The 23,873-nt window shown below is 36.9% G+C and overlaps 1 protein-coding gene across 1 annotated transcript in view; it reads left to right on the top strand.

The window, feature by feature from the left end:
- The window catches only part of LOC107754131 (sorbin and SH3 domain-containing protein 2-like), a 40,622-nt gene extending 17,371 nt beyond the window's left edge, over positions 1-23,251 (top strand). Inside the window, exons 11-25 of the mRNA XM_016570453.1 lie at positions 1,108-1,312; positions 1,583-1,697; positions 3,128-3,211; positions 4,937-4,993; positions 8,212-8,258; positions 8,872-9,047; positions 9,505-11,190; positions 12,105-12,166; positions 12,417-12,514; positions 13,233-13,347; positions 13,437-13,565; positions 13,682-13,852; positions 19,677-19,714; positions 19,826-19,932; positions 20,758-23,251. Coding sequence (XP_016425939.1) covers positions 1,108-1,312; positions 1,583-1,697; positions 3,128-3,211; positions 4,937-4,993; positions 8,212-8,258; positions 8,872-9,047; positions 9,505-11,190; positions 12,105-12,166; positions 12,417-12,514; positions 13,233-13,347; positions 13,437-13,565; positions 13,682-13,852; positions 19,677-19,714; positions 19,826-19,932; positions 20,758-20,819 — 3,152 coding nt within the window. The 3' untranslated portion in view covers positions 20,820-23,251. The remainder of the gene's footprint in view (positions 1-1,107; positions 1,313-1,582; positions 1,698-3,127; positions 3,212-4,936; positions 4,994-8,211; positions 8,259-8,871; positions 9,048-9,504; positions 11,191-12,104; positions 12,167-12,416; positions 12,515-13,232; positions 13,348-13,436; positions 13,566-13,681; positions 13,853-19,676; positions 19,715-19,825; positions 19,933-20,757) is intronic.
- Positions 23,252-23,873: the final 622 nt, after the last annotated feature.

Here is a 23,873-nt window from a genome sequence, read left to right as displayed (position 1 = left end):
GATATAGATAGTAAATTATATTATGATATATATATATATATATATATACTGTATATGTACTATGTACAATGTACAATGTTTTCATCAGTCTTCAGTGTCACATGATCCTTCAGAAATTCTAATATGCTGATTTATTATTTATTACCAGTGTTGAAACTATTGTGCTGTTTAATATTTTTTTGGAACCTGTGATACTTTTATCTTTGATTCTTTGATTAATAAAAAGTTAAAAAGAACAGCATTTATTGCAACTAGAAATCTTGTCTAACCATATAAGTCTTTACTATCACTTTTTATCCATTTAACACATCCTTGTTGAATAAAAGTATTAATTTATTTTTTTTTTAAAAGAAAGAAAAAATTGACTGACCCCGAACTTTTGAGTAGGAGTGTATATTGTAACACAACACATTTCTATTTTGAATAAAAATTGTTCTTTTTAACTTTTTATTTATCAAAGAATCCTGAAAAAGTATCACAGGTCCCAAAAAATATTAAGTAGCGCAACTGTTTCAAACATTGATAATAAATCAGCATATTACAATGATTTCTGAAGGATCCTGTGACACTGAAGACAGGAGTAATGATGCTGAAAATTCAGCATTGCTTCACAGGAATAAATTATATTTTAAAGTATATTAAAATAGAAAACTGTTATTTTAAATTTCAATAATATTTCACAAAATTACATTTTTTTCTGTATTTTTGATCAAATAGATATAGCCTTGATGAGTATAAGAAAATTATTTAACAAAAATTACAAATCTTACTGATCCCAAACTTCTGAACAGCAGTATAATTTTATATTTTTGCATTACATTCTATATTGTACATTTATAAATAAAAAAAACACATATTTTGTGATGTTTGCTTTAAAAGAGCAATTTTATTTCTTACTGTATTACTTTGTTACTATTTTTTTTATATAAATGCAGACTTGATGAGTATGAGATTCAAAACTATGAAAAACTTACCAATCCCAAACTTTTAAATGGTAGTGTACAATCATATGTTTATATTTTGCTGTAATGTCCAAATATGTATAGCAGCTGTACATTTGTTTTATTGATCTATTATATTACTCTGATATTTGTGCTTCTGTTTTAGAAAATTACCCTCCTGTCCATGCCCACCCGCCCCCTCGAACGCACACTTACCGGCCTCTCTCTAGAAATACCTCAGACACGCCAGACGGTGCCGCCCACCGGGAGCTCTCGCCATCTCCCGTGCCCCCTCCACCCCCTCCGATGCCCTCTCTCCTCCAGCTCCGCTCACGAGACATGGACAGAGAGAAAGAGTTCTCGCATGACCAGTAAGACACCTGACCTCATGAGCTGCACTGTAAAAAGAACAATGATTATTAGTGCATTTTGCAAGAAAATACTATACTTCAAAAGTGCACGTTTAATTCAAGGGGTTAATTGCCATTTCTCTCTAATTGTTTGTGAAATTTCTGGTTGAAAATTGTTTAAAAGTAAATCCTGCTGCGCCACATATTTTTCAGTGTACAGGCTTCTGTTTTAAAACATCTGATTGGTTAAAAACAACTTTGATTGGTTCTTATTCTTATTCTCATCTACAGAAATGAGTGGGATCCTCCAGATCGAAAAGTGGACACACGTAAATACCGAGCGGAACCACGGAGCATCTTTGAATATGAGCCTGGCAAATCCTCCATCCTTGAGCAAGAAAGGCCTGTGAGTAATCTTATTTAATTAAATCATTGTATCTAAGTGATTATTATTCATACATTTCGTTTAAACTGGTGTAAAAATCCTCACATAACATGGACCCAAGGTTGCTAAGGTCTAAAGAAATCCTGTTGTGTTCTCTTGAGTAATTCAGTGCTGTTCCTGTTTAATCACAAAATCAAACATACAGGGTCAGGCTTAGACATTGTCCTGGATTAAATTGCTCTGTCAGCAGAGACTTGCCTTTTGAAAATGTTTAGCTCTATGTAAAGCCAAATTTGTGTCCCAGAAACTGTAAAAAGTTTTGAAGAAGTAGCTCACCAAAAACTATTTACTCACCCTCATGTTGTTCCAGACCTGTATGATTTTCTTTTTTGTTTGTGGAACACAAACACGTACATTCAAATATGACGCATCACACCAGGTTTTTACTGTGGTTTACACAATGTTACTGGTTCTCACATGTTTCTCATTGATGTCATTCATATCTGCGGTGCCATATTTTCAGTAAATAATGACAAAGTGTGGTCTGTTTCTCAGACAAAGCTATCATTTGACCTCAAAACGATGTTTCATCCATGAAATAAATATTTATTTATATAATTAATCATTTACAGCAAACATTTTTTGGTAAACTTTTCCTTTAGTTTCTGTATGCTTTATGTTGACAATTGTTGTGCTCCTCTCTTTGTTGTATGTACACAGAACCATTCAAAAGTATGGGTCAGTAAGATTTTTTTTTTTTTATAAATTAGTACTTTTATTCAGCAAGCAGTTAAATTAATCAAAAATGACAGTAAAGATATTGATAAGAGAAGAGGGGAAGAAGCACAATGTCTCCCCCTTTTGGACAGTACTGAGAGGCACAGTCATATCAAAGGGATAGTCCACACAAAAATGAAACTTCTACTCACCCTCATGTCATTTCAAGCCTGTATGACTTTCTTTCTTCTGCTGAACACAAAAGAAGATATTTTAAAGAATGTTGATAATCAAACAGCTTTCAGTTCTCATCCAAGTCAATGGGTACCAAAACTGTTTGGTTAACAACATTCTTCAAAATATCGTCTTTCTTGCATAGAAAACAAAATATTTGGAAGAAATGTGGTAACCAATCAGTTTAAGTTCCCATTGATTTCCAGTGTATTTTTAGTCCATACCTTGGAGGTCAATGGGACCTGAAACTGTTTGGTTACAAACATTTTTCAAAATCTCTTTTTAAGTCTTATTAATTGTTATGATTTGTCATTACATATTTTGTGTGTGTGAGAGAGAGAGAGTGTTGATGACCCACAACATCCTCCTCCTCTGTTCTTTGCTCACCAGTCCTTGCAGCATATTTTGGTCCTCCTAACCCTAATTTTCATCTCTCTTTTCCTTTCATTGTTTTTCCTCTTTCCCTTACCTCTCTTTTTCTATGTTGCTTCTTGCTCCAGATGTTTGATTTAAACCCAGATGACATAGATTTAGAGAATGAGCCTTGGTTTAAATTCTTTTCCGAGTTGGAGTTTGGACGGCCGGTAAGTTGAGTGAGGGTGCGGCAGGTTGGCATGCTGTAGGCTGTAATCTCCTTGTCCGGTACACACATGCTGTTGTGTAATGACAAGCTGTGTGTGTGTGTGTGTGTGTGTGTGTGTGTGTGTGTGTGTGTTTGTGTGTGTGTGTGTGTGGTTTTTAAAATTCAAGTTCTGACTTGTTCAGAACTTGGTGTTATTTGCACACTGAAAACATAAAAAAGACATTTAACATCACCACAATAACAATGCTAGAAGCAGCGGGTGAGGCATCAGACACGTATGATATGTCTGATGTTAAATCCCAAGGCATGATTAATAATCATGCTCTGTTTTCAAAACTCTCACCAAAAGAGCAGCATTATCTGTACTTGTGCTCTATTTATGGGGTACAACGTTGTCTTTAGAAGAATGTCATTGGTTTTTAAAAAGTTTTAACTTTGAGTGTGTAACACTGCGTTTCCGCTTTGGCTCTGTTTGCAGTATCACACACCTGTTCTTACAAGCTTAAAGCTCTTACAGCTGCAGAACCTGTGCAGAAAACACTATCAAGTCAAGTTTAACTCTTTTTTTTAATAAAAAAATTAAAAGACTTTGGATAATACAGTGGCCCTAAAAAGGATTTGGACACTTAATCCATGCATCCAACATATAAACATTGCACTTTCAAGCTGAACATTTTCACATCAAGAAGTTCTAAATACTAAAAGAATAGATAAACTGTACAAAATTGTAAAAAAACAACTTTCTGGTTGCCAAATTAGTTCAGCATGTATTCTACTACTAGAATGTAACCAAATATTAATGATTGGGTGACCAAAGGTAAAATAATAGTTCCCCTTCGGGAACTCGAGCTGCGTCGGAAAACGCTAGCTGACGTCTCGCCCATCGTTCGACTGATTACACATATGATTCAGAGCTTGGTATCGCTGAAGGCGTTCCCCTAGCATTTTCCGACGCAGCGTCTCGTTCCCTCGGGGAACCATGGTTACATACGTAACCTGGGACGTTCACTTAAAAATTCACTCAAATGTATGAGTGCTATTATAATTATTATGTATTTATTATGTATGATTTTGAAGTATTAATTTTGATGGAGATGCATCAGCGTCAATATCTATGGAGATTTATGTTGTGAACACTCATCAAGTCACTTATGCTCACCAAAGCTACATTTATTTGATCAGAAATACAGTAAAAACAGTAATATCATTTTTTTATTGTGTGTAATATTATTACAATTTAAATGTTTGCTATTTTAATACATTTTATAATGTAATTTATTTCTGTGATGGCAAAGCTGAATTTTCAGCAGCAATTACTCCAGTCTTCAGTGTCGCATGACTCTTTAATGAATAGAAAGTTCAAAAGAACAGCATTTATTTGAAATAATAAACTTTTGTAACAATATGAATGTCTTTAGTGTCACTAATGAAAGTATTATTATTATTATTATTATTACTTTTCTAAACAGTGGCAGTGTGTGTAAGGTAGGTGAAGCATGTGTGGGCACTTGTGTAGACGATTACTCTCAACACACTAAGATTCACTAGTATTCACCCTTTGTTTGTTTGTACACTGTGTGTGTTTTGTGTGATCTCTGTTTCTCCATGCCCTAACGTTGTCACTCTCTCCACATGTGTCTTTTTACCATGATGCACCTGCTTCTCCACCTCATCTTCACCTCTTCACCTCTGTGCTGTTCGTTTGTTCGGGTGGTGGGGCATCCAGCCTCCTAAAAAGAGGTTGGATTATAATCCTGACTACTCCACACATGCTGTGGCACAGGTAAATCTACCTTCCTGTCCATCCATCCATGCTTCCTTTGCTGGTGTTTGCTCATCCTGCAATTTGCTGTTCTGCTTATTATTATTATTATTATTATTACTTTTCTAAACCTTACTGACCCCAAACAAAGTGTAAGTGATTCATGAAAAGGCAGTAAATTGTTAATATAGATAGAAAAACTATCAATGCTGATAACTTCTCACAAGATTCTCATCATTTCCTGCTTCCTTTTGCATTTAACATTGTATTATTAGCAATTAGCATTGTGCGCCATATTAACGTATAAAAAAAATCATATTGACCCCAGACTTTTCAATGTTGCCAATATCCCCTAAAATGATATTGGGTGACTAAGAGGAGTGTAATTTGTTCCAAAGTCAGAAATTCTTATTTTATTTTATCTAATGCAATAAAATTCATAAAAAATTCTATATTTTGTAGGCCACTGTATGTTCATAAATGAGATATTTATGCACAGTTCCTCCAGCTTTTATAAACACACACTTCCTGGCTTGTCTACTGATTGAGTTTGCTGCTACCATGTGTAAACAAGCAAAATTTGTGTGAAACCTTTATGTAGTTTCATCATTGTGTGTATTATATGTACACACAAGCAGCAGTGTGTGTATGAAGTAGGTGAAGCATGTGTGGGCACTTACTTTCAACACACCAAGGTTCACTGTATTCACCCTTTGTTTGTTTGTACACTGTGTGTGTTTTGTGTGATCTCTGTTTCTCCATGCCCTAACGTTGTCACTCTCTCCACATGTGTCTTTTTACCATGATGCACCTGCTTCTCCACCTCATCTTCACCTCTTCACCTCTGTGCTGTTCGTTTGTTCGGGTGGTGGGGCATCCAGCCTCCTAAAAAGAGGTTGGATTATAATCCTGACTACTCCACACATGCTGTGGCACAGGTAAATCTACCTTCCTGTCCATCAATCCGTCTTTCCTTTGCTGTGCGTTTGCTCTATATCTCCATCTTTCTCTTTTGCTATTGCTTTTTCTCCTGCCCCATCATTTATTTAACAGACAGCAAATGCAAAAAACTGACCCATATACTGTAAAAAATGTTTTTTTTTTAGTTTATTAGAGTACATTGTACTCTGTTGAGTGAAAATTGTTTCTACACCAATTTTTTTTCAGTGACAAGAAAATACTATTAGTGTTTCTGTTTTTTGTAGTTGTTACCCTAGTGAAAAATAAATATACTTAAATGTATTAGAAATACATTTATTTCATGCTAAGTATACTACAAATGCATTTTCATATTTATGTACTTAATAAAATTAGTATACTAAACTGGTATACTTAAACTCTGCTAAATTGGAACAACTAATTTTGTACTTAATGCATTTCAATTATGTAGAAGTAGTGCTGAAGTACAATTAAATATATACTTAGTAAATTTTACTGTGCTAAAGTGGAACTATTACAAGTATACTTCAAGTATACTTTAAATATTTTGCATTTTAAAGTCCGATATTATTCAAAGATCATACAATCCTCATCAAAAGTGACATTAAAACATATTTTAGACTTACTATTAAGAAAAGTGCATTGTGCACAAGTAGTATGCCAAGTAAAGTTTAATGATCATTTTTATATCAGTAAGTCTCGAGTTATCTGTCAGTAAATATGTTAATAGATTTGAACTATACTTAGAATGAAATAAATGTATTTTAAATATATTACTTTTTTACTAGGGTATCTTTACTAGAAATCTGTGAGTTAAAATGTTCAAGATAAAATCTACGCTGCATATGTACATTTTAATGTAAACTAAACAAACTCTCTTTTTAATAAAACAAATACAAAACTAAATGTGAAACAATTAGTTGACATAATAAAAGTCACTTTATTTGAGCTTTCCTGCAATGACACTACTGAAAAATATAGCTAAATAATGAACACCCACCAATGCTTTTTCATAACTGCTTTTTTTTAAATCAGATTGTTCTTTTGTATATTTTATTTTGCTGTCAGATTTACTTCCTCTGCTATTTATGTTTTTAATTTTAAAGGGATAGTTCATCCAAAAATGCTAATTCTGTCATCATTTGCTCACCCCAGGGGCGTAGCCATCATTTCAGAAGTGAGGGGGACAGAAATGTTATACCGGTGCATCTCAATAAATTAGAATGTCGTGGAAAAGTTCATTTATTTCAGTAATTCAACTCAAATTGTGAAACTCGTGTATTAAATAAATTCAATGCACACAGAACACACTTGCCCGAAGTGCGGGGGACGAATTTACGTGATATTAAAAGTGGGGGGGACACGTCCCCCGCGTCATCTACGCCCCTGGCTCACCCTCATGTCGTTCCAAACCTGTATGACTTGATCTTTCTAGCAAAACACAAAAGAAGATATTTTGAAACATGCTGTTAAACACTGGTTCGACTTCGGTTTGACTTCCATTGTATAGACATTGAGACATTTCTTAGAATATACTAATTTATGTTCCACATAAAAAAGAAAATCATACAGGTTTGGAAGGACATGAGGATACGTATATGATGATAGAATTTTCAGGGGGTTTTTCTCTTACAGTTTTCCTCTGATGAATGAATGTGTTTATGTGCATGTTTGTGTTGTGAGTTTTTTATAGGTTTGTTATTTTAAAATATGTTGTTTGAGAAGAGTCACATGCTCACAAGTACTACTGAAATGCATTCTCTCCTGTGCCTGTGAATTGGCTTTTTATTTATCTTCTTATTTGACCTAGGATCAGCATCGGTGTGTTAAAAATGCTGTGTTGTCAGTAAGTGTTGTCCTTTCTTTTCTCTGATCCAAGTCGCATGGATAAGCCAGAATGAACACCAGAGACTGCTGTATTGTGCTCAGATTTGTTCAAATTCACCCCAGGCTGTGTCAAAGGAAAGGAGGCGTGGCGATCCTGGACAACATAATAGACAGGGCTTCTTGTGACCTGGTGCCACGTGCAGCCTTTCTGGATCTGTACTGTTTTGTTCTCTGGCTTTTGTTGGGCTCCGCTTACTGTGGGGCCCTGGCACTTTTTTATTCTTACAGGAGGTCAAAGTTAATTTTCATAGTCCTTCAAGGTGGGATTGAGAGATGTGGAACCCTCGTCGGTCACGGCTGTCTTTGAGCATGCGGGGGGTTGGGGGGGTTTGATTGTAGCGCAGCACGGGAGTGTTACACTTCTTTGTTCCCATGGATCTCACTCTTCTCTTTTGTTGTCTGCTCTCTTTCAGTCATCCCTCTATCTCTCGCCTTCCGAACGACGTGACGGGACTTCAAGGTAAGCTTCCCTTTCATTCTTATATCAGCTTTTCTCACTCAGGCTCTTTAATTTCTCAGAGAGATGCCTGTTGGATATCCATTGGAGGACAGAACCTGAGCATCCTCAGTCTAATTTAATTTACTCAGGTCTTAAAAGCTCTGCCACTGTTTATTTTTTTGCTGTGTGTATATATATATGAATTTGACATCCCATACTGTTGTGTGTATTTGAGTATTAATTGTTCGTACCCCCTACAGATAATTTCTAGCTCAAAAACACTTCCTGTTCATATGGAATCTATAGAGTACAGGATATGGGAACCCATATTTAGGACTATTTAATGGGTAGAAGATCCTGTATTCAGAGTGTCATTGTCAATATAAGTAAAAGCGTTTATTGTCCACTAGCTGAATCATTTTGGGTGATGTTTCCATTTTCAAAAATGACATAAATAGCTTAGTCATTTGTATTATAAAATTACACAGCTAGTCCCTTAATTATGTATTTTAAATGTTTTATAAAATGTTCCATCAAAGTATTCAGTAATTCTATAAAACTTTAAAGTCATTAATAATGTTTTACTTTGGTTATTTTATTTCATTATTGATCTGGGATTTTTGGGGATTCTTAGTTCTGCAAGTGACTACAGGAAAAGGCGAAAGTCGGAACCATCTGTCACTCAAGCCAACACAGGAAGTGAGCAGAATGCCAGTCAAGTATTTTCCCGCCCACTGGACTCCAATAAAGCACAGACACTGAAGAAGCCCACCATACGTTCCTCGCCTTCCTCACCATCCAGACCCAAAGGTAATTTCAGACACACTCAAACTCGAACAGAAGGTGCTAGACTGATCAAATCTTGTTGAAGACATTTAGATTATGCATTATTGTCTAATGACATATTACATTAGCACTCCATTATTTTGTGCAGAGGAACTGTTTGATGGATTTGTTCTGTTACCATTCTACCTGTATGTTTAGTTTGATTTGTGCCAGAAACCGTAAAGACCGCACTTCTCTTGTTCTATCATTAGATCATCACATTTGTGGTTATACCTGTGTAAAATTTTTTGTAGAAGATCGTAACTGCATGAGACTGCATATTCTCCTCTGTCTATCTTAACTATACTGACACATTCTCACTAACTGTCACTTTTACTGATATGTTTTCTCTCGCTTTGTCATTTTCTGTCAGCTGAGCTCACTAACCAGCTTTCTTGTCTCCTCTTTGTCATGCTGCATTGGATGTTATTTTAATTCACAGCTGGAGACGCTAGTGAGTCACTCTCCTCCTGTATGAGCTCTCCAGGTATGGAGCGCCTTTCCTCTCGTCTCTCCTCAGACTCCCTCACTATCTCCACACCAACCTGGCGTGGCTCCAAGCGCTCCATCTGCTTCAAGAACGGTTGGCAGACAGGCCGACACGAAGCTGCGGAGACTTGGAGTAGCGTTGACGATGAATCTGTCATCACTCCTTCATCACCACGGCTCAAATCACGCAGCTGTGATGATTTGTTGTCTGACGGACATGGTGCTAATAATGACGGGAGAGCGTCTGCTTCTATGACTACCACTCGCTCTGAAAGTGCAGGTTCATTGCTTGATGAAGACGCTCCACAGAAGCCTCAAGTAAAAAGTCTTACCTCATCTCCCAGGGGGCGCCGACATCACCGGCGTAAGATGCCACACGATGCTCCGGGTTTCCTTCAGCTCTACAAGAAAATGCACCACATAGACCGAGAGCAGCTATTGCCCTCAGAGATGATTCGTTCTGTACGTGCACGAATCCTTGAGCTGGAACGGCTACAACAACAACAGAGGCACAACATCCATGGTTGGTCACCTTTCGGTAATGAGGTACCACGACACATGGTCCCAAACCGTATATCGGAATATGAACAGCTCATCCAGAAATCCAAGTCCATGCCAGACCTTGGTGACGAAAATGCCCCATCAGGCACCACCACACCAGGGTCCTCGAGGGCCAGCAGCTGTCCCAAACGACGCTTTTCTGTGGAATCACTTTTGGAGGAGGAAGATCCTCCAGAAAGGGCTCGAAGTCCCCCTGAGGGACAGCCAAGACTGGGACCAGACAGCAGTAGCCTGGTGCCAATTCATGGGAAGAACCAGAGGCAGCATCAAGACTACTCAGACAGTGAGCAGGACGCCTGTGCCTCCGAAATGAGTGACATCCACATAGAAGGGTCTTCACCGTGTAGCGAGAGCGACCTGGATCATTGCTCACTTACCTCATCGGAAAGCTTCTTTGGTTCTGGGCGACATCACCATCATGGTCACCATCATCATGGACACCGTTACCACCGCCACCATCACCTACACCAGAGTGTGGGTCAGAGTCAAGGTTACCAACACCGCCACCTCATCAGCTCCTGTAAGGGTCGCTGCCCGGCATCCTATACACGATTCACCACCATGCTAAAACACGAGCGACAACAGGAAAGGGCTCGGCAGGAGTCCCACCCTGCCGCTACATCTCCACTAGCACAACAGTCACCCAGTGAGTCAGGCCTTTCCAAACTGGCCTTCCTGGTCAGCCCTGTGCCTTTCCGCCGGAAACGAGGCTCCCCGCCAACCCAACGGCGACACTGCAGAAGCGGTCGGCCGAAATCCAAAACCGCAATTTATGAGGCTTTAGATGCCGCTTTGCAGGACATTTATGACCACATAAGGGCGGAAAGGGGGCAGGGACCAGCAAGGATGCCAGATGATAGCATATTGCGGCGGTTATTGGAGGAGTTGCTACCAGACGTGCCCAAGCGTAGCTCCTCCTTGCGGGCTCAGAGAGGGTCCGGCTCCCCCTCCTTGCTCCATGTCCACCAGCCTTACCATGGAGCCCACCAATGTGCCTCCTACCAGCAGCAACACGACCATACAGACGCCTCCAACAACAACCAGCATAATGCTAATGCTAATGTGCACTGCTACTCAGGTGCAGCTAGTTCTCAAGAGTTTTCCTTTTGTTTCGAATCATTATTAAATCCTCACGTCATTACCTCAAGCATTCCCTACCGAAAACATGCAAGTGCTTTTACTTCTTTTTCACCAAAACAGAATGCTTTATTATCATTGCACCAAGTGTCCAATTAGGTATTTGGAATATCTTACTATTTATGTAATTATACAATATAGTATATTTAGATTGACTGACTTTTTATTTTTGAAGCAGAGTCCTTTGACTTCCTGTGTTCATATATTGAAACAGAAAGTTTGAACCGTAAATAAAGAAGGAGTCAACTCGTTTTTTTTGGGACATTCTAGAAAGTATTTGATTGGACAAAAATCAGTTTTCAATGTTTTTGTTATTTTTAGAGTACATTCGCTTATAGTTAGCTTTAATGCTAACACAAAAGCTCTGATTATGAATACATGGAAGATTGTATTTCATTCTGTTTATTTATAATGGTACAAGTGGAAAAGAAGTATTAGCAGTTCATGGGGCAATAAATGTCTGTCCAGTATATGCATGATGTGTTTTACTGAGCTTAATTTTCCCTTTTAATTTTGTGCCCTTGCCATTGTTGTTGTTTTTTTTGCTGATGTATGAAATACTGTTGTAAAGACACATATTTGCTTTCTTTGTATGTACTGTATTTTGTATGTATTTTTTCTATGGTTCTATGATGACTAATATTTAGGCCATTTTTTAGGTCAAGTGCATGCCATTTTATGTCATATTGTGTATATCCAGATCATCCCTTATTTTTTTGTTTGACCCTAAATTTGAAATAAATAATTGTATAATTTTTAAGTAGTCTCATTTCCTTTTGACACCAGTGGAATGCATGTGGTGCCACTATGAACTCAATAGTTTTCTTTCTGTTGACGTTTTCTCTGTTTCTACAGATCAGGGCTCTGATACAGGACGTCTCACACCACAAATCAGAAGACCCACGCCAGAAAGAGAGGTAGAAATGCTGCTTTACTCATATCTATTTTTACATGAACTAGTTTTCATTTAATTAGAACAATGTTTTGAAACCCGCAGGGCAAACATCACTGATTAGTGAATAAGTATATGGCGATCTTAAATCCTGAACCCTTATTGCGCTATGCCATAAATCCCATGACCCTGTAACCTTCATTTTGGTTATGGTCTGTATATGGCTTGACTGTGCATATGTTGGATAGCTGATGGTCTTTTTGCTTGCCTCGTAGGTATCCTCTAAGCAGATTACCTATCTTATATTGTCTTCTCTCCTCCATCAGAAACAGTCTGCCAGGGCTATTTATGATTTTAAAGCTCAGTCTGCCAAGTGAGTATATATAAAGAAATCTGAGAGACTCTGTCTGGCGCATGCGAATAACATCACAGCATCTCACTAAATTTGAATTCGCAAAGGGCTGTGTCAGCTTTTTGTTTGTGAAAGTGGGTTTAATTCTACTCTTGTCCATTTATTCAAAGCTTTTTCTTTCATTTTGTTTTGCATTTCCTTTGTGCAGTTTTTGCTCTTGTGCTTCTTGCATACTAACTTGCTTTATGTCAGATTGGTCTCTGCATCTGCAGTTCTGCACTGAGCTCCGTGTCATTGCATGAAATTGTAAGCTTGCATGAAAGTCCATGCTAATAAAGCCATTAAAGAATTTCAAGGCTCATGAATTTCAGCCTGAAATTTGCATATCACCAAATTCATTGGGTAATGCATTAGAAAAAAGAAAAGGGTCCACACATTGTTGTAACTTGCAGATATTTAATAAACAACAGTGTTTCCAATGCCAACTGAGGAAGAAATGTTCTTATTAAATAAAGATTTAAAAGCTACAACACTTTATATTATATTATATTATATTATATTATATTATTATGTTTGTATTTGGTGAATATTTTCATCTCAGATTGGTTGCTTCAGTAGAAAAAATTGAAATGTGACTTATACAGAAGATAGATTCAGGTGCGTCACTGGTATAAATGTTCCCTTTATTGAATATGTAATGAATGTTTATGGTCATATGCATGTTTATTGCACATTGCAGGGAAATTTCCTTTAAGAAAGGTGATGCTGTCAACATCATCAGACAGATTGACAGTAACTGGTATGAGGGGGAACACAGAGGACGGATTGGGATTTTCCCCATCTCTTATGTCGAGGTAAATTTTAAATAACCTATTTTATTGAACTACATGCTTAATCACATTCCCTCTTGCTTTCTCACTATTTCTCTAATTTTCTCCTTCAGAAGGTGGCGTCTCCAGAGCGGAGGCAGCCTGTCAGGCCTCCTCCTCCGGCTCAAGTTCGAGAGATGGGAGAGGCAATAGCACGATACAACTTCAGTGCTGACACTAACGTGGAGCTTTCTCTTAGAAAGGCAAGTGTAAAGCCCTATATCACACCCTACCATCTTTCAGTCGTCCACTTTCTATCGCACCCCACCATGAATTGCATATTTAAAGCATGCATGCATGCATGTTTTTGCTGTTGTAGGGGGAGCGAGTGATCCTTCTAAGGAAGGTGGATCAGAATTGGTATGAAGGAAAGATTCCTGGTTCAAACAAGCAGGGCATTTTCCCAGTGTCCTATGTCGATGGGATCAAGGGCTCTCCTTCCAAGAGCCCCAGTCACCAAGGAGACACGCACACATACAGGGCACATAAGGTAAGTCTTTAGCACCGGTTTTGGACCGTCACATCCACAAAGTCTGTCCTATAAGTCCAATAAGTTCATAAACCAGTCTCCCTGCTTTCTTTTTCCTTTGCTCAAGCACTATACAGAGTCCTCCCATTTGCAGTGTCTTGATTCTGCCACTAAGACACACCTTCAAACAGTCACTAGTGAATGGCTGTCTCTCACATTGGGTGCCTCCACCACTTACCCATCTTCCTGTGGCAGTCCAGTCCCACCCACCCCTCCTCCATTACCCAGCAATCTACACCACACTGGCCCCCAGTCCCCTGCTCCACTTGTGCGAAGGTTCACCGCATCAATAAACCTTTCCTCAGAATGCCCCCCTTTTCCTAGCCAAGGACCAATCACTTCAGAGTCCTCAAATATTTTGCTTTATTCCCATGAACGTCTCTACAGAGATAAACTGACAGCAATAGATGTACCAGAAACATTCGGTTTACCAGTGAAACGGATTACAGACCATAATCAAGCTCTGTTAAGAATGGAAAGAAAGGGGCATGATGGTAAAAAGTTCTTAGAAGATATGTATTTAAAGGAGCAAAGCTTGAAACAAAACTATGACCCATCCAGGCTAATAAACGAACCTGATCCATATGGTGAACTTATGTCGATGTTTCTGAAAAATCAACTCTATGATGAACTTGAATTCCGATTGGCCAGTCGATCAAAAAACATGGCTAATCGAGAAGTATTACCTGATAAGCCACTGTCCATCAGTGCAAGCCACAAATCAGAAAATATACTGGATAAACATCATGATATCTATGAGAAAAAGGCTGAGGAGCTGTTGTCAGTAATTTTGAATGAGAAAACAGAGATTTACAGTCCAGTAGCTGCTATAAAATGGGAGGAACTTCCTGAGTTGTATATAAAGGAAGAGGATGATGAAACAAACAACAGATCAGGCTTGGAGACGGTTTCAAAAAAAGAGGTAGAACATGCAGTGTGACAAAAGCATGATAGTCTGGTGGTGTGAAAACTCTTATAACCTTAAGTTTAACAATAATTTTTTTAATTCTGAAAACTTTCAAAAAATTTTTTACACGAAACATTATTTGCATGTTCATTGACTAAATTAAAGGGGCCATATTAAACATGTTTTTTCCCTTTAAATTCCACATATGTATGCCCACTCCATGATTATAACGTTCTGTTATATTATAAGCATATGCTGCAGTTATTGTTGTCTGCTGCTCAAGCACTTTAAAGATGGATTCTTATTGGCTGTCAGTATTTTTATCATTCATGAGTTTAACAAAAAAGAAAATGATTTCAGCTATATTGTTCTTCTGCTGTTATTGTTATAGCTGTGGTGTGGACTTCCCTATTCTTACAGAATTAGAATGATTATTGAAACCTTAGTTATTGTTACAGTTATTGTCCTTGGTGTGAACAGACTTGTAAATGATATAAGAAACAATGGTTACTTTTGGGTTGCAGGTTTTAAGCAGGGTCCAGTATAGCTTGGAAAGGTTTATGAAAAGGTGTCTATAACAATTTTGCTTAAAAAAAGAACAGGAGAAAAAGGTCTACTATTAGGAAACAATAATTACAGATTTTATATTTATTTTCATGGCGATAGAGCTTATTTTACCCCTCAATTTCTCTTTGCCACAGTGTTTAATAGAGTCTCATTCTAAATATTGTAAAAAAAACAACAACAAAAAACAGGTGTTGATATGTAAACTGATGGTTACGTGGTAAAGATTTCTGAACAGAAATATATAGTCTGCCTCAATCCATGGCGATAGAGCTTATTTTACCCCTCAATTTCTCTTTGCCACAGTGTTTAATAGAGTCTCATTCTAAATATTGTAAAAAAAAAATTTTTTAAAAAACAGGTGTTGATATGTAAACTGATGGTTACGTGGTAAAGATTTCTGAACAGAAATATATAGACTGCCTCAATCCTATTTCAAAAGATCAAGGAAAATCCTGTTTACTATGATATGGCCCCTTTAATAGTCTTTGTCACACTAGTCGTGTGTGTAACTTTGACAATCTAGTTCAAAGTTGTGAAAGTTGTAGTTGAACAGCTCTGTCTTTCTCTTTGCCAGGCTGACTCCACCTCCATCACTCCATCTCTGTCATTCTCCACCTCCCCCATGCCTAATTACTCCCTTACTCTCTCTTCCATTAGTTTTTCTCCACCACACATTGAATCATCTGCCTCTGCTGTTCACTATTCTCCACTGTCTTCTTCCAAAGTTTCTCCATGTCCTCCTCCTCCTTCTATTCCTCTTGCTTCATCTCTTCCTTTGGTGTCCTATTCCTCCTCTGTCCTCCAAACCTCAGTTGTTTCTTCTCCTTCAGACTCTCCTCTCCCTCCATTATCTCTCTCCACTCCTCCTCCTTCACCTCCTCTGTCTCCTCCAAACTCCCCAATCCCTCTTCCTCCTCCTCCTTCATCGACTCTCAATATTCCTACTCCTTTGCCTTCTTCTTTCCCTTCTAACTATAAGTCATATCCTTCTCCACCTCCCTCATTTCTGCAATCTCTTCCTCCTTCTGTCCTCTCTCAGATTTCCTCTGTTACTTCCACTCCTATTCTCTCAAATATCCCTTCCTCCCACTCTCCTTCTCCTTCTCCTTCCTCCTCTCCTCATCTCTCCCCAATCCCCCCATCTCATCCTTCATCTCCTATTCCTTCTTTGCATCCTCCTCTTTACTCCTCCTGCCAGCCTCTTCTACCAACTATTCCGGCCTCTCCACCCTCCACTCCCTCTCCTCCTCCTCCATCTTCTTCAGACCACATCCCATCTCCTCCCAGGTCTCCTTCTCTCCTCACCTCTCCTCCTCCCTCCTCTGTGCCTGTAGTCTCCACTCAGCCCTTTATTCCTCCTCTCTCCCCACGTTCACAGCCTCGTTCTCCTAAGATTAAGGTAAAAAAAGAATGAACAAAACGATGTATTCAGGGCTGCTGTGTGGTGCATGTGATGTACAACCTGTAATGTTTTCAACATTAAACAAACATTAAAAGTAAGATCATATGGGGATATGAACCTTGAACCCTCAGGGAAAAAACAAAAAAAAGTTCCAGTAGAAGTATTAATTTGACACAATGACAAGGGTTTTAAGTAAGGTCTTAAAGGGCTAGTTGACCCCAAAATGAAAATTTAGTTATTATTTATGCATCCTCATATTGTTCCAAACCACCAATAGAAATATCAAGCTGCCACGCTGTTCCTAATGAGCAGAGCCAAGCTGCGACATATGAACCACATTTATGGTGCCTTTATGGTGTTTTCTGTTGCCATGCAAAATATATCAATACAATGTTATTATTTATGCATCCTCATATTATTCCAAAACACCAATAGAAATATCAAGCTACCACGCTATTCCTGATGAGCAGAGCCAAGCTGCGACATATGAACCACTTTTATGGTGCCTTTATGGTGTTTTCTGTTGCCATGCTATGATATATTTTATATCAATACAATGTCAGTTATCAATTGATTGATTTATTTATCTTTTATCATCTGAAATATGTATTAGCAACTTTACATGGCCGCTCAATATAATGTTAACCTAGAGAAATGTGCGCTGTTGAAGTGTCTGTGCGGAGCATGGAAGATGAACAGTAGCGCTCACTGCAGGACAGATGGAGGTGCCGGTGCATCACTTGCTCTTAAAATACTCCCTCATTTTTGGGCATACAGATAAGAGTAATCAATCTTTCAAATCTGTAAAGACTCTACGTTTATTTTTGTGCACTCACAATAACAACAAAACGCGCTTTTGTAAAATAATGAAAGCAAACAGGATGCGCTTTCTGCCGCCTCGGTCTCTGTGAACTTGAGCGCGAAACTCCGTGTATAAATGAAGTATATCTATAGAGAGTAAAATGTCTACTTTCAAATGAACCAATTCAAATGGAAAACAAATATTCTCAGGTTATGTATTCCGTGTGAAACATGTATACATGCGTTTGAGTAAACAATTTTGCAATTCTGTAAAAAAGTATAGTAATTGCAACTGAGTAAGGTGATTATATTGTATGTACTGCAAGAATAGTATTGTGCTGAATATTGAATAATACTGAATGTTTGTATATATTCAGCACTTGGTTACTGCAAAAATACTGCAGTCCAACTGCAAAGGCCAAAAAGGTCAAATAAAACTCTAAATGAATAGCATGTTACAGTACACTCAAATACTATAAGCTGTGCAATTGTAAAATCACGGTCAGTGAGAGATTCATTCAGTCTCAGCATCATGTCTTTGTGCTTGAGTCCGACTTGAGGACATTGTCCACATCACAAGTAATGTTGTCTTTTTTGACAAAGAGAAAAAACCCTCTGGTCTGACAGATCCAGCCTTGATAACACTCTCTAAACCTTAAACCTATAGATTGTTTCCATCTATTGTTCATATCATCATTCAGTCTCCTGTGCCACTTGTGCACTCTGAACTGGCTCATATTTTGTACAGTTGGTTTGATCACATCATTAGAAACAAGTGTGAACAATTTTGAATCGTTGTGTGTAAACGATGACAACTGTGCTTTAGTTGAGTTTAACTTTTGCCACTTGTGTTTAGCATTTTGCAGCACAAATGCATCACAGTGTGATAAGTGTTTAAGTGAATGAGAATGTGTTTAGAGTTTTGCAAAAAAGAGTGCATGAGATTTGCAAATAGAGCCTAACTGCCTGAACGTGTTTAAGGTTTAGCAGAAAGAGTGCTTTATTCGTCAATTTGGTTTAAGCTAGAGAGGATTTGGTTCAGAGATTGGGGTTTAGTGTTTTAGCAATTCAGAAAAACTGTAATAAACGTGCCATTAGTCGACTAATGCTTCAAATGAACGACTACTAGTCGACCAGAAAAATCCTTAGTCGAGGGCAGCCCAAGAATTTAGATAAATAATTTTGATGGCTAAATTCACTTGCAGCATTTAAAATGATTGTTTTATTCATGTTTATTTTTGATAAATTGATACAAAACAGTAAATAATTTTAAGATTAGCAATTTATTGGTAATCAGTCCTAACATACAGTGACGTAATTACTGATTTTTTTTTACTAAGTGACTGATTTTTCGGTATCAGACAGAATTTTAATATCTGTGCATCCTTGCTTTTCTGTCCTTATTAGATCTTAACAGCTAGTGGTTACTATGACTTTTTATTGCAAGATATATGACAGTTTTTATATTCCTCATTCCATTATTTTAAATATGGCATGTATTAATAGTGTGAGTGAGAAGGGTGCGTTTTTATATGTATAACTATGTCTGTCACTTGCCCAAATTTGGACTGAAGTTATCATATCCCTAATAATTCAAGACTCTGGAATGACTAAACTAAAATCGAATTAACATTGGTATTGAGATTAAGACTGAGAATGAGGTTGTAAATAACACTGAGATGGATTTTGTATGAGCGTGCTGATCTCTGATTGGTTGCCTTGAATTTGATTCTTGCAGACAGTATATAGGCAGGAAGTGGTGGTTGAGGGTAAGCCGCCACGTAGCCCCATTTCCACCAGGAGGCGCTGTTTATCTCCCTGTTTATCACCCAGTAGAGCAAGAAGGGTAGGATGGAGTGTGCTGTGACACTAGCAGCAGTGCAGACTGGGGAATGAAGTCCTTTCTAATCCCTTTTATAGTTCTCTGGTCGCATCATGGGTGGATTTCCTCTTTGTGTGTATTGTAACACAACAGGTCTCCTCTAAGCTCTGTGATGACGATGAAGACTCACAGAATGACATCCTGTGCCTGGATTTGGCATGATATTCTGACACCTTAAAGTCTTATATGCACACCATACTGACACTTTCCTCTCTCTTTCTCTCAGAAAATGATGCAGGATTCTCAGCATTCAGGTGGTGACCCGTAAGTACACTTTTCAATTTTTCAGATACTTTTCACTTTTCATTTTGTTTATTCACTGTCTGAACATAAACAGCACATTTAAAAATGTATATTATTTTAATTTCACTTAAGCTTCCAAGCTGTGTACAACTATGTGTCTCGTAATGGGGATGAGCTGGAGCTGAAGGAGGGGGACGTTATTGATGTTATCGAGAAATGTGATGATGGCTGGTTTGTGGGTAAGATTTTGTAGTTATTAAAGCACCTCTGTAAATGATATATACTTTTTTATTAATGAGACTACTCAATATGACTTAATAAATGAAATATGTGTACACTACCATTAAAATATTGGGGGTCAGTAAGATTTTTTTTTTTATAAATTAATGCTGTTATTTAGCAAGGATGCATAAAATTGATAAAACTGTAAAAACTGATTTAAAAAAAGACTTTTACATTGTTACAAAACATATAACTTTCTATTCATCAAAGAATCCTGAAATTTAAAAAAAAAAAATGTTTCATGGTTTCCACTGAAGTATTAAGCAGCACAACTGTTGTCAACATTGATAATAATAATAATAAGTACTTGAGAACCAAATCAACATATTAGTATGAAGAAGGATCATGTGACAATGAAGACTGGAGTAATGGCTTCTAAAACTTCGGCTTTGCCATCACAGGAATAAATGACATTTTAACATATATTGGAATAGAATAAAGGGCTAATTGAATAGAAATAACAGCTATTTTGAATTATAGTAATTTTTCACAATATTACTCATTTTATTGTATTTTTGATCAAATAAATGCAGCTTTGGTGAGTAAGTAATACAAGTGCATATAAGTGTTCTTAAAAAAAAACTTCAAATAAATTAATGCATGATTTGATTTAGTTTTTTTCTTTAATTTTAACTTTAACTATACAATAATGTGATTGACCAATCAGAATCAAGTATCCCAAAGTGCCATGTAATTATAATAATGTACATTGGACATTATGTTATCATGTTTTATGCATTATACAATGTAATCATGCTTTGCTGATAGTCTCTTTTTTTCAGGTACCTCTCGGAGAACCAAGTTATTTGGAACGTTCCCAGGAAACTATGTTAAACCGCTTTAACAAAAAGGAAAAAATGGCACAAATACGGCCACTCCAGTGCCTACTGTGTAGGGCCAACAAGGCACTTCACCTTTGAGAAAGTGTGTGTGTCCATATGTGTGAGTGTGTTCACAACCACAACCGTTTTAGCTCTGTCATGTCCACACAGACAAACCACTGAAGTTTATTTCACTTTGAGCTCTTTGTTTTTGTGCCATCACAGAGTCTCCTTGCTGTTCCTTCATCTGCTATTCTGACAACAGCACATTCATTAATGTTTTTCCTGTTATATTGACATTTTGTCATTTTCCAGGATGCACTAGCTCAGTGTTAGTATGGTGAGGATTCAGGCAGTAGATCAGTATAAATGATAGACACATGGAAACCTCAGGCATCAGTGTTCAACTGAGTGTGTGTATGTGTGTGTGAGTATTGTGTATTAAATAGTACAAAGTTAATAGCAATAGAGACCACTGGTTATAGATGAGGCTGGATAGTTTTATTAAAATGAGCTAAAGGTGAAATCATGGACAGTTATGAAATTGCTCATTCCCCTTGTGTGTGGCCAAAATAAATAAGTGATAAGAACAGATGTATTTAAAAAAAAAAATGTATAGGTAACAATACTTTTGCCATACAGAATTACAAAATAACTGTCATGGAGCAATTTTGCTATTGTTGAAGTGGCAACCATTCATATAGGATAATGTTTGTATAATAATCAGTGCATTGTGGGTATTTGTATAAGTTGTCTATAAAAGAAAGTGCATTGACATTCTGGAAAGTAAAGATGCTTTTATGGAATTTGGTAACAAATATTTGATTAGTGAACTTTTTTCGAATGTTTACTTGCGAATTTTATGAACGGATTTTAGAATTTTAGAATTGTAAAGCAGGTGTCATTGAACCACCTGACGTTAATACAGTAAAAAAAAAAAACACATGTAAATCAAGATTAAATCATTGCTTGTTTTAGTAATGAATTGCAACAATGTTACAACAACAAGGTGAGCCTGCTATGATGTTTCAATTTTTTATTTGTTAACCTAAATTAACTAATTTATCTAAAACGTTATAATTTCGATTTTTTTTGTTTGTTTGTTTTGAAAGTTTGATCTCTGATATAAAACTTAAATGATGTCATTTATCTGCCACGTTTCTCATGAGATTCACTCTTTTAAAATTGCATCATATAACGCAACAGAGAGAGCTGTTGGTCTTTGATGAATGTTTGTATGCTTGTCTGACGTTCAAAATGTTATGTTTAGTTTTTCGAAGGATTTGTATATCAGTATTTTCTGCACTAAGTGTATCACTTGTTGTGTTCTCATCTGAAAGCATAACGCTTGTGTTGCAACGGCTTTTACAAGTATGTATATTCAGTATAAGGAAAAGTGTGTCTACGAATTTCACAGACAGCAGAGCAATCTTAAAGCACCTTAAACATTTATTAGTTCTATTTTTTTTTTTCTTTAAAGTTGAAGTGTGTAAGAATATGAGTAATAAAATAGTGTCTCCTTTCGTAGCTTAATATGCAGGGACAACTAAGTAAACCATTCATAGATTGAACAATTTATAGCTTTGTTAATTTGATTAACAATCAGTGGTTTGAGTTCGGGGCGGGGCTTTCTGTTTGCCTGACCAATGGCAGATGGGAAGTGTTTTGGAAACCTGTTTGAAAACAATTGCAATAATGTTTGATGACATCGAAATTACACACTTCCACTTTAAATGTTTTAATCACACTTTGCATTTTCCAGCTTCACGGCTGTGTTTGCTGATTCTTAATATGTCCTTTTGTACACGAGTTTCACTTACATTATAAAGCCCTTCCTTTCTCACTTTTGGACTGTTTTAGTCCTTAATATTGCATCCCATGTGCCAAATTTATTCTTCAACTTCTTTGGTGCAAAAAAGAAAGAAAATGTATGCAAAAAATAGGCAAAGAGCATTTTTGGGGACTAATAAAGGACTTTCTTCAGCACAGGATGGAGACTGGTGCACATTCTAGTCAAATTGGAGTTGGGAGATTTTTGTCACTGTTTGCAAACTACTGTCCTCTACTAAAGACTGTGGATTTTTTGGAAGATATTTTTGCCTTTTTCCGTATAGCCTTTTGACTGAACAACATATAGTGTTATTTAATGTGTGTTCTTGATGAGCTGGTGAGCTTGAGAGGATCGAGTTTAACTGCTCACTTTCAAATAAAGAAATTTCTCTCTCTCCCTTTCTTTCTTTCTTTCTCTTTCTTTCTTTCTTTCTCTATCTCTCTCCCTCTGTCTCTGGTCTTTTGTTTTGTTCTATATCCAATAAATTTCTGCTCAGTTATTTGAGCCTCTCTGTTTATCGTTGCCTCTGTTTCTGATATCTAAACACTGTGGGATTGTAATTTTTATATTCATTTCAAGTATTTTGCAACCTTTTTAGTTTTGTCTTTGCACCATAAAAAAAAAAAACCTGAAACAACAAAGCAATTGTTATTTATTGTAAAAACAACAGGCAAACTTGTTAAGAAAATCATTTCACTAATGGACGTTTAGTAGTTTTTACATGGCATTAAGTGATAAAACTACAACATTTATTAGTATTGTAGTATTAATATTGTTTATGTTTGTAGTTTACATTGTTACATTTTTGTTTATGTTTTTGTAGTTACCAAGGCTGCATTTATTTAATAAAAAATGCACCAAATACAGTTTTATAGTGAATATATATATATATATATATATATATAAATGTAATTCATTCCTTCAAAGCTAGATTGACAGCAGCCATTACTGCAGTCTTTAGTGTCACATTATCCTGAAGAAATCACCTATTATGATGATTTGATGTTTAAGAAATTATTATCAATATATTCTTCTTGTTATTTTTATGCTGCTTAATATTTTTGTGGAAAGAGTGATATATTTTTTCAGGAATCCTTATGAATAGAAAGCTCAAAAGAACAGCATTTATTTTAAATGGAAAAGTCTTTACTGTCACTTTTGATCGACTTAATGCTAAATATGAGTATTAATTTCTGTGAACTGTTAACACACAGGTCAAGCTTTTAGTTTAGTAGCTGTAGCCAAA

The sequence above is a fragment of the Sinocyclocheilus rhinocerous genome, unplaced genomic scaffold (assembly GCF_001515625.1).
Source record: "Sinocyclocheilus rhinocerous isolate Xijiao unplaced genomic scaffold, SAMN03320098_v1.1 scaffold681, whole genome shotgun sequence".
Taxonomy (NCBI): Eukaryota; Metazoa; Chordata; class Actinopteri; order Cypriniformes; family Cyprinidae; genus Sinocyclocheilus; species Sinocyclocheilus rhinocerous.
The sequence above is the reverse complement of the archived record's forward strand: the minus strand, read 5'-3'. Positions and strand labels throughout refer to the sequence as shown.